The sequence below is a fragment of the Aricia agestis genome, chromosome 20 (genome assembly GCF_905147365.1).
Source record: "Aricia agestis chromosome 20, ilAriAges1.1, whole genome shotgun sequence".
Taxonomy (NCBI): Eukaryota; Metazoa; Arthropoda; class Insecta; order Lepidoptera; family Lycaenidae; genus Aricia; species Aricia agestis.
The window spans coordinates 2,997,150-3,011,961 of NC_056425.1; the positions used below are offsets into that span (position 1 = coordinate 2,997,150).

Genomic DNA, 14,812 nt, shown 5'->3' on the forward strand with positions numbered 1-14,812 from the left:
TATTAATAGTTATGTTTCGTACTTTAAAATATGGGTTTTTGATTACTAAATTATCAAATGTATTATTTGAGTAGTGTACGCGATTCCACTATTAGAATAACCATACTCGGTTATTCCCTTTTTTAACGGGAAAAACACACAAGCAATCCAGCATCTGTCAAGACGAACAGAAAGACTGGCAACACCGGACTCCCTTTATCTTAGTAATCTGTGCTTCAACTTGACACTTCCTTCTATGAAACCACCCCGGCCGGGGTGTAACAGTTTCTTTTATTCAACGTAATAACCTTTTTATATCTTATATTTTTACATCTTTAACGTCTAATACAGTCCGCAAGTAATTAACACAAACAAGTAGATATACCATGCCTGATACCCATAAGGCTCTAGGGCCAAGTCACAAAGTCTTACTTGCAATAGACCAGAGGTCACCAATTACTAATTAGTTTCGTTCGGGGTCCGTTTTAAGAAATAACATCCTTCGCGGTCTCCACTCCCCACATTCACGGAAATTACAAAGGTGTTTATTTGTATCAATGAGAAAAGTAACAATTTTTGTTGCTACATGTTTATCAGTATGTCGAGACCAAAATTAACTTTTAACGAATTTCTTTGAACATGCTTGGTCCGCACACAATGGGTCAGCGGTCCGGACCCCTGCAATATACTATCATGGTACTGAGTAGTACCTACTCAGTGAGTACCTATAACTATCGTGAAATCGTAGTCCAAAGTATGGAGCGGTATCATCAAAGCGATACATCATAGGTCGTTGACACGAAGGTTAAAATTATTAAAGTCATATGTGATTGGCGTAATTTTCAATAGATTTTTAAAGCGATGGTTCTATATTCATTTTATCTTCGTCACACTTATTTTAACGCGTTTTCCAGACCTCCATACTGTAAAGAAAGTACCTGTGTAAGTCTAGATATAATATAAATATAGTAAAATCTAGATATAGTAAGATCAAAAATTGTTTCGCTAATTTTTGTTTCACAATAGAGCATGCTTTTGGCAGTCTCCATTTTTGACAAAATTCGCCGAGAGGTAGGTATTAGGAAGGAAGTAATGCAGGCACAGTGAAGTGTGCACGTTTTTTTGTATTCATAACTATAAAAAAATATATCCACAGCCGAATATATGAATAACCTCCTCCTTTTTGGAAGTCGTTCAATAGATGACGCCCGCAACTCCGTTACGCCAAAATTCGTTTATCGCGCGGGAACCGTACATTTTCCCGGTATAAAAAGTATCCAATGTCCTTTCCCGGGATCTGAACTATTTCCACTTCAAACAGCAAAATCGGTTCAACGGTTTGGGCGTGAAGAGCTAACAGACAGACATACAGACAGACAGACGCATTTATAAGATTAATTAATAGTATGGATTTGAAACAAGGAAAATTTGAAAATAATAATTAGTGATAGGAAAATAATGTTTGGCGCAAAAGTGATTTTATCTACAGAGTAATTCAATTACGCTTAGATAATAATTTGTAAGAAATTATTATTAAAACATTTTATTGCTCACAATTACAAAAAATTACACGTAACATAACCTTAACATAAGCTCAAATTAAAAAAGCTAAAAGCGATTTCTTCCAGACAACCTTTGTGTTATCTGCTGTCCTAGCACGGGGATTGTCGATCTAGAAGAAATAGATAAAAACAAGAAATAACTATAGTTTCTTGGAAAATCTTCTGATTTAAAGTAAAGATTCATCGGCAACAATAATCATTTTTATGTAAGTTTTTCGAGCTTTTACGACCTATTGTTTTGCGAGCTCGGATTTATAAACATTTTATAAAATGTTACACAATTTGTCTAGCACTTTGGCGATGTAGATTCTTTGAGGGTGGAATTATCAATTTTCCCACGCTAAACAATGGGTAATAAAAACAGTTCACAAAATACACTTCAAAATAAAATAACATTGACAATGAATCTACGACCTTATTTACTTAAACGTAGGATCTTTTATCAAAAAAACTATAGTTATATTATGTCTACGAAGATCGGAAACAAATTTCAATCCCCGTGCTAAGCAAGCCGGTGAACTTTAATCTAAGCGGAAGTATAGTTATTTGCAGGGCCAGTTTTAGCACTACCAGTCCCTGGGCGAGATTTCTTCGGCGCCCAGGATGCTGATAGTGCTGACAAAAATGTATGAGAAGTAGGGACGAAAAATATTATATTATATATTAAATAATAATAGTATTATATATAGAAATTACTACTCACTATCCATTAGATTAGACCAGGGATTCCCAACCTACAGGCCGCTCGACACAGGGGCCAAAGAGATGTTACAGAAAAAAAAAATTATGTGGGCAAAATATATTTTGCGGGGCCCCCTGATGGATGATGCAAGAAGACGGATTTTGTTAAAAGATTTTTTTTTGATACTCGTAAATCCTAAAAAAACGCGCTCTCTAAGGGGCGCGAGGACCGCAAGGCCGTGGGCGGTCTCCCACACCGCACATGCCTTACGCCGCCTCTGCATAGATTTAGGTGCTGCGCAAACGACTTTTATCTGTGACGCACTTTTTAGTCTATGGAAATAGAACCTATGCAATTTTAAGCAGTAACGCAAACGTCGCACAGCACAGACGTTTGCGTGACTGCATAAATTTTTTTTTTGAGATAAGGGGGCAAACGAGCAAACGGGTCACCTGATGGAAAGCAACTTCCGTCGCCCATGGACACTCGCAGCATCAGAAGAGCTGCAGGTGCGTTGCCAGCCTTTTAAGAGGGAATAGGGAAGGGTAGGGATGGGAAGGGAAGGGAAGGGAATAGGGTAGGGTAGGGAATAGGGGATTGGGCCTCCGGTAAAGTCACTCACTCGGCGAAACACAGTGCTTGCCGTTTCACGCCGGTTTTCTGTGAGAACGTGGTATTTTTCCGGTCGAGCCGGCCCATTCGTGCCGAAGCAAGGCTCTCCCACGTATAATATAATTGCATAGGTTCTATTTCCACGGACTAAAAAGTGCGTCACGGATAGTCTGTCGTCTGCACTGCGCCTTATTGTTTGAATTGAAATTAAACTTCAGCGCTGCTACATTTACTCCAGTAAACTTTTAAGGATAAAAGTATTATTACTTATTTTAGCTAGTTGTTATACCCTGAATAAAATATAAAATATCATACATTAATTATTTCAAAGTGTAGCTCCATGATAAAAGGTTGGGGAACCCTGCATTAGACCATTCATATAAATTATCTAGTTATCTAGACCTCAGACATGCAGAGAGAGATGTTGCATCATACATAACTTTGTTTTGATGGCTTCTTCCTGTTGACGTCACCAATATTGTTATGTAGCATTCTAATCTACGAATAAGGGGGCAAACGAGCAAACGGGTCACCTGATGGAAAGCAACTTCCATCGCCCATGGACACTCGCAGCATCAGAAGAGCTGCACGTGCGTTGCCGACCTTTTAAGAGGGAATAGGGTAATAGGGGAGGGTAGGGAAGGGAAGGGAATAGTTGAGGGTAGGGAAGGGAATAGGGTAGGAGTTAGGGGATTGGGCCTCCGGTAAACTCACTCACTCGGTGAAACACAGCGCAAGCGCTGTTTCACGCCGGTTTTCTGTGAGAACGTGGTATTTATCCGGTCGAGCCGGCCCATTCGTCCCAAAGCATGGCTCTCCCACGTATAAACCCGTACCCGGTTTCGGTGACGGTGGCCGGTTTCATTGAAACCAGGCCAGCTACGCAGGAGTAATTTTTATAGTGCCCAAGTGTGTGCGCAGTACACAAGAGCACTCTCTATTCCTTTACTCTCATAACCCAGTGGGACGGAAGACCGACACGACTGGCGAGAGATCAGGCGCAGGACCGACTTTTTACATGCCCATCCGACACATGGATCATCTTACTTGTCAGACAATCTGGTGATCAGCCTGCATTGCCTCACCAAACTTGGAAATAACATGTTTCCAACGCTGGAATCGAACTCACGACCTCCGAGTCAAGAGCCGCGCTCTATACCTCTAGACCACGGAGGATAATAGAGCCTAGCATGCCTTAGATATTGTGAAAATGCTTATTAATTTAGGTAATATCAGTTTTCACCAACCATTAAACGTTAAGTGACACTTTATAACTAAGTGAGCGTGAGTCTTGCAAATCTGTTAAATCCATACAAATTTAGAAATGCATCTACGCGTCGCGTTGCGGTCTGAATTATTGACACTTATGCGGGGTCACTGACGATAGACTATAAAGTAGCGAGTTTCTTACGCCGGTTCTTCTCGCCGGGTTAGTTCCCGAACCGGTGGTAGGCATCTGTGTAGCCCCGACGTTCAGAGAATATTTGAAAAAATTTATTCTGAATAAAAATTTTTGAGTTTGAGTTTGAGTTTGAGTATATAGACGCTTGCATCGAAAGACTACCCTTAAAAGGCAGTTTTAAATCTGAAGAGCAGAAATTTAATTGATACCATACATAGGTACCTAGATATCTACTCTATCCAGTTACCGAGATGAAATCGAATTCCTTTGCGCTGATCTTGTACGCGGTTTAGCCAAGAAATAGTATCTTATGACAAGATAATAATATGATAATTTATTGGGAATGCTTAAAGAAAAGTTTAAATAACTATAAAATCAATATGTTTGTATTAATTATAACAAAGTGTTTTACTACTAAAATTATGAAATGTTATCTCCTATATCCTTTTCTGGGACTCAAAGCATCTACAGACTGCATTTTATCTAAAATCTAAATCGATTCAGCCACACTATCATACGTATATTGTAGAATGAACTATGAATTATAATAATATCGTAAACACATCTTACATTAATCCATAGTCCAAATTACGTCTGTCCATGTAGAAGAATCGTCATAGCTTAAAATAACAAATCTACAATAAGATACGCATATATCATCAATAATAATTATCTCTTTCATATATAAATAAATGAAGTGTATAAATAGTATAGTTGAAATAAGGAAATGTTAGATGTCACAGGGCAGAGTTAGTGTGTCTTATCTCTCCTACTTATATACAGTCGTGTAGTGGGCAGTTGTAGTAATGGACAGTACTTACATCCGGACAGTCTGTTAGTGGATAATTTTTTAAACTTACAAAAAAGGTTTTATTCGACTCGTATTTTTTGTTTGTGGAACGATTTTTTAAATTTTTTCTTTGCTATATAGTTGTCATTGGAAAGTTTTGTAGTTATTAGTGGAAAGCTAGGAAAATGACGCGAGAGTTTTCCAAACATCTGCTGAGGAAGTTTGTGGTGGATGTCATCCTTATCAGTACACGTAAGTAATAAAATATACAAAATAAATAAATGTATTAAATGAATTAATTAATAAATAATTTCTAATTTACTAATTTTTGCTGCAGTTTTACACTTTTGTAGCTACCGGTGTCTTACTGTAAAATATAATTTCTGTATAATATGTTTTTTTTTCTTTTAACAATAAACAACATAAAATTAATTTCTTTGAAGTGGAGATTAACAATCAATTTATAATTGAACATAAGTTTTCTATTATTTCAATACAGGTATGATTACGATAACAATTGAACGCGATTAGAAGTGTAAATAGAAGTTATAAGAAAAACATATTGTATTAGATAATATTAATACAACAAATACATTTGTTAGGTTAGGTTAAACAGAAATTTGTTTTAATTCAGAACAGAAAATGTTAACTTTTGTTTTAGATTAAGGTGGCACATAATTTTCTGTCCATAATATCATTTAATCTCAAAATTTAACTTTACACCTACCGCATAATTTTATTTTTATTTATGTTTCCTCCGTCTTCCACCTCTAACTTTCTCAAGCTCTAACTTTCCTCCACACTCAAACTCTAACTCTAACTTTCCTCCTAGTAATATTCGCAATATACGCAACGATTCTGGCCGTCATTCGAGCGCGGGTTCTTCTGCGGCAACGAGAGCCTGAAGTTCCCCTACCGCAGCGATACCGTCACCGTCACCGCACCTTGAGTGTACGGCCCCTGCTTACCGAACTCTAACTTTCATCCGCACTCAAACTCTAACTTTAACTTTTTTCCGCATTCCAACTCTAACTGTAACTTTCCTCTCAGTGATATTCGCGATATACGCGACGATGGCGTTCTGGCCGTCGTTTGAGCGCGGATTCTTTTGCGGCGACGAGAGCCTCATGTTCCCCTACCGCAGCGACACCGTCACCGTCACCGCGCTCAGGATTTACGGCCTCTGCCTGCCTATACTTGCGGTAAGTTAAACTATTTAGCATAGTTAGTATATAAGTGTTTTTGGCAATGTATAAAACTACACGTTGGATCTTCAATCCGTCCAATCATCTGTTGGATATGCGTTGCGCGATAGAGGCTAGGTTCTTATACCTCTACATATTGCTATCAATGGCATCGTATTCATAAATCCTCCTTCCTAAGTTTGGTAAAACCAGCATATTAAATTCTTTTTGATGCTGCTGCTTGTACTTACAATGTATCCGATTTCTTTGTTGCCTCTTTATGCTAAAACATACACTGAACCCAGAAAAGTGACATGTTTGGATGGTATTTTTTTAATGAAATAAGGGGGCAAACGAGCAAACGAGTCACATGATGGAAAGCAACTTCCGTCACCCATGGACACTCGCAGCATCAGAAGAGCTACAGGTGCGTTGTCGGCCTTTTAAGATGGAATAGGGTAATAGGGTAATAGGGGAGAGTAGGGAAGGGAATAGGGGAGGGTAGGGAAGGAAATAGGAGAGGGTAGGGAAGGGAAAATGGTAGGGGATTGGGCCTCCGGTAAACTCACTCACTCGGCGAAACACAGCGCAGGCGCTGTTTCACGCCGGTTTTCTGTGAGCCCGTGGTATTTCTCCGGTCGAGCCGGCCCATTCGTGCCGAAGCATGGCCCTCCCACGTCAAATATCCTTATATAAAAATAATAAAACTGAATATATGTCTCTGGATTCAATGCACATTCAATGTATGTTTTAGCATAAAGAGGTTACAAAGAATTCAGATCCCTTGTATGTGGTTCCGGTGCTGTAATCAAGTTTAGAGAAGTTGCCTATCTGAATTATTAATTCCAATTCCCAGTTCCTGGTGTGTGAGTGGGTGTTACTCCGCAAGGAGGACGACACTGTCCGCTGTCTGTGGTTCGACGTGCCGGCCTGGCTGCGCGGCTTCTACTGCGCGCTCACGTCCTTCGGCTACGGCGCCTGCTTCATAGAACTCACCACGAATATCGCTAAGAACGTTATAGGAAGACCTCGACCGCATTTCTTTGACGTAAGTGCATTTGAAAGATTTTTTAATACTCTAGGCCAGGGGTCACCAATTAGATTCGCTCGCGGGTCATTTTCAGAATTGAACTGACCTTCGCGGACCGCGGTCCACACATTTTATAAAAAAATGTTTTTTTAATTTTTAAACAAATAACGGAAATTACAAAGGCACAGGTATCAATCAATGAGAAACGTATCAATTTTTGTAGCTAATTATCTGTCTGAAGTTTGAAGTAAAATTGGTGCAAGTATTGACATTAAACGAAGTTCATATTCGAAAATGCTTGGTCGGTGGTCCGCACACAATGGGTCGGCGGTCCGCCATTTGGTGACCCCTGCTCTAGGCCTACGCTAAATCATGCCGCTCTGTGATGGAAAAGGCACTAGAAAGGCATTGCCGCTAATCGAATGGAAGTCGCTTAGATAAGCGACTAAGAAAAAACATTAAAGCGTAAGAAGCGAAAGTCAAGACACTTGATAAGGCGAAGTTATAATTAATTGAAACATAACATTTTTTATGTATTTACCCACACCTTTTTATTTTCTAACTTTGGTGTCTAAATTATTATTATTGTTATCTGAGTACCCAGATATCTTGTTATTTTGAGGTTTTGAGGTTTGGGCTTTAGACAAGCTATGCAGTATTATCACGGGAGCCCTAGAACATTTTTTTTATTACTATCAAGCTAATTTTTGTGAGTAGCTTCATTTTGATAAGACGAACAACATTTTATTTGTTAAAAATCTCGAAAGTGGTAGCTAACAGAGATAGAAAGGATTTCATACTTTGAATAACTGATGGTCCTAAAATATGGATTGTTCTATTTGTAGGACATTTTATAACTGTTAACCTCCCAATACACTTCCAAAATTTTTCGCAAATAAAAATGTTGTTTGTCTTGTCAAAATGAAGCTCACAAAAAATTAGCTTGATACTCTTGATAGTAATAAAAAAAAATGTTCTAGGGCTCCCTGAGTATATGACGGTGCCATAATAATATCAGGACCACACGCATGCTGATATCAACAAAAAATTAACAGATTTCCAACTGTCATTTTTATAACATATTTTATTAGAAGGCCGCCCTGATAAAAAGCAAATACGATAAAATTATTTAACGTACTGTCTTGATGATAAAAATATTTTATCGAATCCTTGATGGTTAGAATCACCTGTTGCCGAGTAAAGATTTCAATACTTAGGATATGACAACACATGACCACGTATTTTTCTGTCCGCTCTGCAAACTGCTGCTGATACTGCTGCATCACACAATATCTCAGGCACCAACGCAACGCCTCACTAAACAAATTTCATAAATTTTTGACATCTAACTTGTCTATCGAAACAATAGCGAAACTATTTTTACTAAAAACCTCTGTTCTTTCAGCTCTGCAAGCCGTCAGTGAACTGCTCATCACCAGAGTGGCAGCACCGGTATATCGAGCCGGGGCAGTACCGCTGCACCGCGCCGCCCACAGACAGCCTGGACGACATGCACATGTCTTTCCTCAGCGGACACTCCGCTTGGTCCGCCTTCACCATGTTCTACCTCGCTGTGAGTACCCTGGATCAATATAGAATTACTAGCTGTCCCGACAAATGTTTCTTGGCCATATAAAGTATTTCGGCCGTATTATTTTGTTGAAGTGACTAAATAAGTATGTCACCATGGCAACGTCCATCACTATCCCATCGGACAAACAATGGTTGCCGTCAGTCTCGAGTTGTAATAATTTACTATTATTTATTCAACAAATGCACTTATCAATATAAAAAGTACCCAGTAGCCGATTATCCGACCCATTGAATATGCATATAAAATTTGATTAAAATCAGTAAAGCCGTTTCGGAGGAGTACGCGGCCTAACATTGTGACACGAGAATTTTATAATAAATATATAAGAATAAGTCAAGCAGGTGATCACCCTGCATTAATGTAACTCCTAAGCTAATTGAGACACAAGTCATAACATTAAGGGTACGTTTACGCCTAAGCTACCTTCCGAGGAAGGTGTTATTGAGAACCAATAGAATAGCTTCATTTACCTTAGCCTCGCTAAGCGCAGCAATTCTATTGGAACAGAAAAACTAGCAATGCAATTACGAAACGCAGCCAATAGCCATAAAGCGTCGTCATTCGTGACTTTATCTTTTAGATTCTTGCGTTAGAAAAATATTGTTTTCAAGTTTGGTTAAGACAAATTACATTCATCAACTGATGTTTGATAAGAAAGATAATCTACGCATCGAATGAGCATGTAAATTATTTTTAACAAAAAATTAAAACCGACTTCCAAGGTAAAAACAATAATAACATCCTTATAATATGAACTAAAAAGTATTAAATAAATTTTCCTATCTAATAGTACCTTTTTCCGAATTCGGCTAAAACTCTACTATTTCTGTACTCAATCTTCATCATTTTGAAGTCGGTACCAGATAGCTGAATCTTCAGTCTGCCAGAATATTTGAAACTTTTGGAACTGGCACCGACTTCAAAATTATGAAGATTGAGTACAGAAATAGTAGAGTTTTAGCCGAATTCGGAAAAAGGCACTATTAGATAGGAAAAATTATTTAATACTTTTTAGTTCATATTATAAGGATGTTATTATTGTTTTTACCTTGGAAGTCGGTTTTAATTTTTTGTTAAAAATAATAATTTCACTCTTTTTAGTTACCTAGTTAACTTTCGCGTACTATACGTAGAATAATTAATACCCTATATTATATTAGTATCTTATTACAAGCTCACTGGTGAGCGAGACACAATAGAATAACAATAGATTTCCAAGAATCCACGGTCGAAGGATTAATAGGAGTATAATCAGTAAAACCGTTTCGGAGGAGTAAGGAGTAAGGACACGAGAATTTTAAATAATTTATGAAGATAAGAAGATGTACTTATTTATTGTATTAAATATTAATATCATAAGGCACTTATTTAAAGGGGCAGTTGTAAATTGCAGTTTTGGTAAGTTAAAAATTATAAATGGCACGTGTAATATCTACTTTAGCAGTTAAAACTAAGCAGTAAAGTAAACAAAAATGAGTTGTAAAAAATAATGAAATGGATCATTGAAAACATTATTGAACAGTAAAATAATTAAATGAGCGGTAAAAATTTATGAATGAGCGGTTACGGAATTTGTCAGTGAGAAATCTTATTCTAAGCCGTTTTTTAAACAATGAGGTGGTAAAATATAATAAAATCGGCCAAGTGCGAGTCGAACTCACCCATGAAGGGTTCCGTACCGTTATAAAGCGAAAGTAAGGGTTGATTCTTCGCCGCCGCAACGCGACGCGTAGATGCGTTCCTAAATTTGTATGGATTTGACAGATTTCAATTGCGTCAGACGTATTGCGAATCTGTCAAATCCATACTAATTTAGAAATGCATCTACGCGTCGCGTTGCGATCTGAATCAACCCTAAGACGGTCGCCGGCTGCTGCCGCAGCACGCTCGCTGCGCTCGCTCGGCTCCCTCATGTTGTGGTCTAAGTTCTAACCTAACCTAACCTACTCTTGGACTTTCTGGATTTTGTGTGTTTTTGTTTTGGCGGGGGGCTGCGCCCCCCGAACACCCACTTTAGGGGGGGGGGGGGGGGGGGGCTGCGCTGCAAGTGCGTTGCCGGCCTTTTAAGAGGGAACAGGGTAATAGGGAAGGGTAAGGATGGGAAGGGAAGGGAATAGGGGAGGGTAGGGAAGGGAATAGGGTAGGGGATTGGGCCTCCGGTAAACTCACTCACTCGGCGAAACACAGCGCAAGCGCTGTTTCACGCCGGTTTTCTGTGAGAACGTGGTATTTCTCCGGTCGAGCCGGCTCATTCGTGCCGAAGCATGGCTCTCCCACGTATATCCCTCGGAGACATGCATGTACTTACTTGTATTATCGAAGCAGCTTACTTCTCAAAGTAATTTCAAATGTGTGCCTTACGCTCTGGAGTTAAGGCTGAATTTGTTATGTTTAATTTTGGTGACATTGGTGACCCTGACGTGGTAATGATGATGATGATGATGAATGTAATTTGCATAGTAGCATATGCTTTCAGTTCTTAAAACAGCGCCTAAGCCCGCGAACTTGTATTTATAAGGAATCCGGAGTTCTCTTAGTATCTTCGGAACCATAGTATACCTCGGTGCAAAATCTTGCGTTTTGGTAGCATATGCTTAGGATTCTTCTTATAAAACCAAAATCACCATATGTTTCCATATAAATTTCGAGGAGTTTCCCTCGATTACTCATGGATCCCATCATCAGGTCACCACTTTTGTGAACATGGTACCAAATTGGAGTGAAACCTAATACAACAAAACAAAAATTTCGAAAATCGGTTCACAAACGGCGGAGTAATCGTTGAACATACACAAATAAAAATAAAAAATAAAAAAAATATATCCACAGCCGAACATATAACCTCCTCCTTTTTGGAAGTCGGTTAAAAAGTCAGTCCTGTGCCTGACTCTTGCCGTCAAGACATATAAAATTTCTCTGATTGCGGCAGTTAGACTAGCCATAGACGGACCGCAAGCTGCAGTCGGGACTCTAGAGCAGTCGCGTTGAAATTTGTACCGGCCGGACCCCTCAAGAACTGCTCGAGCAGTCCGTGTATGGCGGATATGAATTTAGTACGAAAACTGTAGATCGCCGTGCGGTCCGTCTATTACCAGCCTTAGACTTCTTTTTATCATGCATCCCTGGTATTCCAGTTCTACCTGGAGAAGCGCATGGTGTGGCGCGGGACTCGCGTGCTGCGCCACTCGCTGCAGTTCGTTGCTGTCATGCTGTCCTGGTACACGGCGTTATCCCGCGTGTCGGACTACAAGCACCACTGGAGCGACGTGCTGGCTGGGTACTTCTTGGGACTCACTTTTGCCGCGCTAGTGGTAAGAAATAAGTACACTGACCCCCTATCCTCTTACTAGTTTAATGGATCCAAACTGTGTGTGCAATTATACGACGTTTTGTATTATATCTATGAGATATTTTCTGCTCTCAAGTACATAATACGGACGCTCGTACGGTGAAGGAAAACATCGTGAGGAAACCCACACATAGTTGGGCCCAGACGTATTGACTAGTTTTTTCCTCTGGACTAGGCCGACTATGATGCGAGAATGCCGTATGCGCTTGGGCAACATTTAAAAATCTTGTCCCAGGCACTACAATACTTGAGAAGTGGTTACTTCGCTCTGAAAAATACTGTGTAAATCTTCCATAACGGATGTAAAGGGCTAGTTTTTGTCTTCTATCAAGCGACTTTTCTTAGTTATATCCGACAAGTGCGAAAGTGTATCCGTCTATTAGCTCTCTACGCCTAAACGACTGAACCGATTAAAATGAAATTTGATAGAGTCGATACTTTGATTAAGGCAAATAATCATTGAATAAAGAGGAAGATACATTTATATCCTACGAATAACCTAAGTAAGGAAAAGTAACTCCGTCAAAAAACATGTTCTACAATACTCATCAAAAATGTGTACCAGGTACACATTTCAATACATTTGCAATATTTAGGAGGCCTTGAGCAGTATCAGGCTGACGTTACATGACAGTTCGAAAGGAACCAAATTTAAAACGGTAATAGTATGGGAGTTACGTTTCCTTAGTATTTATTATTCGTAGTTGTTTGATAGATACCACCGTACCTCATAGATATTTGTGGTGCCAGTTTTGGAGTCTAAAGTTATTATTTAAATGGTAGCGTCCTAAACTACTTATTTCTACTTTTCTCTTTTTCAGTGGACGTGGGGCACGGATATCCTGGAGCCTAAGGACCATCACAAGCCGGTCCCAACGACCGACGGCATACCACTCCACAGACAGCGCTCTGATGTGTGCTAGCACCCTAGTGGATTTAGCAGCTACGTTTTCGTAACATCATACAAATAATGCATGTTGATAATAATGATACTTACAGTTATAGGAAAACTATGTGTACGTAGCTGTTGAATGTTCATGCTAACACATTTAACGCAATCAAAACGTACCTATACTATAAAACATTTACTTCAGAGATTGTTTCATAGGCCAGCCATGGTCCATGTCTGACATTGACTTGATAAATCAACTAAGTAACTACCTAATGTAGATCCGTCATCGTAAGATTAAGTCGGCCTTATAACATTAATAATTACAAAAAACTTTGTCTTTGATCTAAATCCCTTTATGAACGAGTATTTTGTGTTTAATACAGAATGCACAATATTAATTATTATTATAAATTGGTTGAATATTTTGTTTACTTTTAGTATTTGATAAAATTAAGTGGAATAGATTGTTAACTGTCCGTCTATGTATAAAGTATATTGTAGGTATAGCATAAATCATAATAATAGATGTTAAGATGTTTATTGAAGTTTCTCAAAAGGAGTTTTTAAGAATTGTACTTTCAGAAACTAGAAAAAAGGAGAAAACCGAGATAAGTAAACTATAAAGTAAAATGTGATTAATAAAAAGATTCACCAACTTCATACTTTAGTCAAATATTTTGAAAAAGGCCTAAATTAATTTAATAGCAAATATAATACTGAAATATTGCGTAAATAGTAAGTAGGCGCGGAATATTATTAAGTTTAATACTAAGAAGTAACTAAGTATTAGTAATTATTTTCTACTCATAATAAATTATTTACTAAAAATTATTGTTTTATTTTTTTAACCTTAGGTTTTTCGTTCAGATGTAATTTAAAATTTTGTAAACGATTGTTATATTTTGTTTGTAATAAATCTTAAAATCACTGATAAAATAATAAGGTTTTGTAATACAACAAACTACAAAGTAATATGAATAATATAATATATCTGAAGGTGTTATTAAAATAAGATATAAAATATTAAAATAAAATGAAACTTATTTTAAGCATCGCGGTCGTTGATGTCTTTTACTAGGTGTCATAAATTTTGGTTCGCGAACAAAATATCCAACGATTTTTAAAATGTTATTGTTTATAATGCTATATAATATTATATTATGTTATTCCTTTGAAATTAGCATACACTCATAAATATTTGTGGTAACCAGTTCTATAAGGTGAAAGAATGCCAAAATTAGCAAAATATTTAATTATAATTTATCTTTGTTGAATATAATTATATTTTATTCTTGCCAAATTCCATACTAACTAATTTATGCCAATAGCTAATCGTATGCCACTTTATAGCCGCTATATAATTATATGCCACTTGCCATCCGCCATCTAGAGTTCAAGACCCTATTCTAATGTATAAAACAAATAAAACCTCCCATTCATATTTCCTTAGGCTATACACGTTCTTCAAAAATACCGTCATTCAACTTTTAACTTTATTACCGTGTATTCGAGTTGATTATCGCCTAGTGACGTTCACAGGTTACACGCGATCTAAGCTTACATTGACATTCAATTTTCGACTTTATACTGATGTATTAGAATTGAGTTTCGCTTGGTGTAGCTGAGAAGAAGCCTCCATATTAGTAGAGTTTACTTTCTCCAGCGGGCGATTTAGTGCGGAATGCCCGACGCGCGGCCGCGTGCCTCCGCGCTACCGCACACTAAGAGTAGCTTGT

At 38.1% G+C, this 14,812-nt stretch overlaps 1 protein-coding gene across 1 annotated transcript; it reads left to right on the plus strand.

Moving 5' to 3' along the window:
• Window positions 1-5,166: 5,166 nt before the first annotated feature.
• Window positions 5,167-13,868, plus strand: LOC121737225 (putative phosphatidate phosphatase). Its single transcript, XM_042128834.1, has 6 exons — window positions 5,167-5,279; window positions 6,078-6,229; window positions 7,068-7,259; window positions 8,647-8,814; window positions 11,970-12,146; window positions 13,006-13,868. The coding sequence occupies exons 1-6, from the start codon at window positions 5,213-5,215 to the stop codon at window positions 13,105-13,107; spliced, it is 858 nt and encodes a 285-aa protein (XP_041984768.1). The 5' UTR covers window positions 5,167-5,212; the 3' UTR covers window positions 13,108-13,868.
• The last annotated feature ends 944 nt before the right edge of the window (window positions 13,869-14,812 follow it).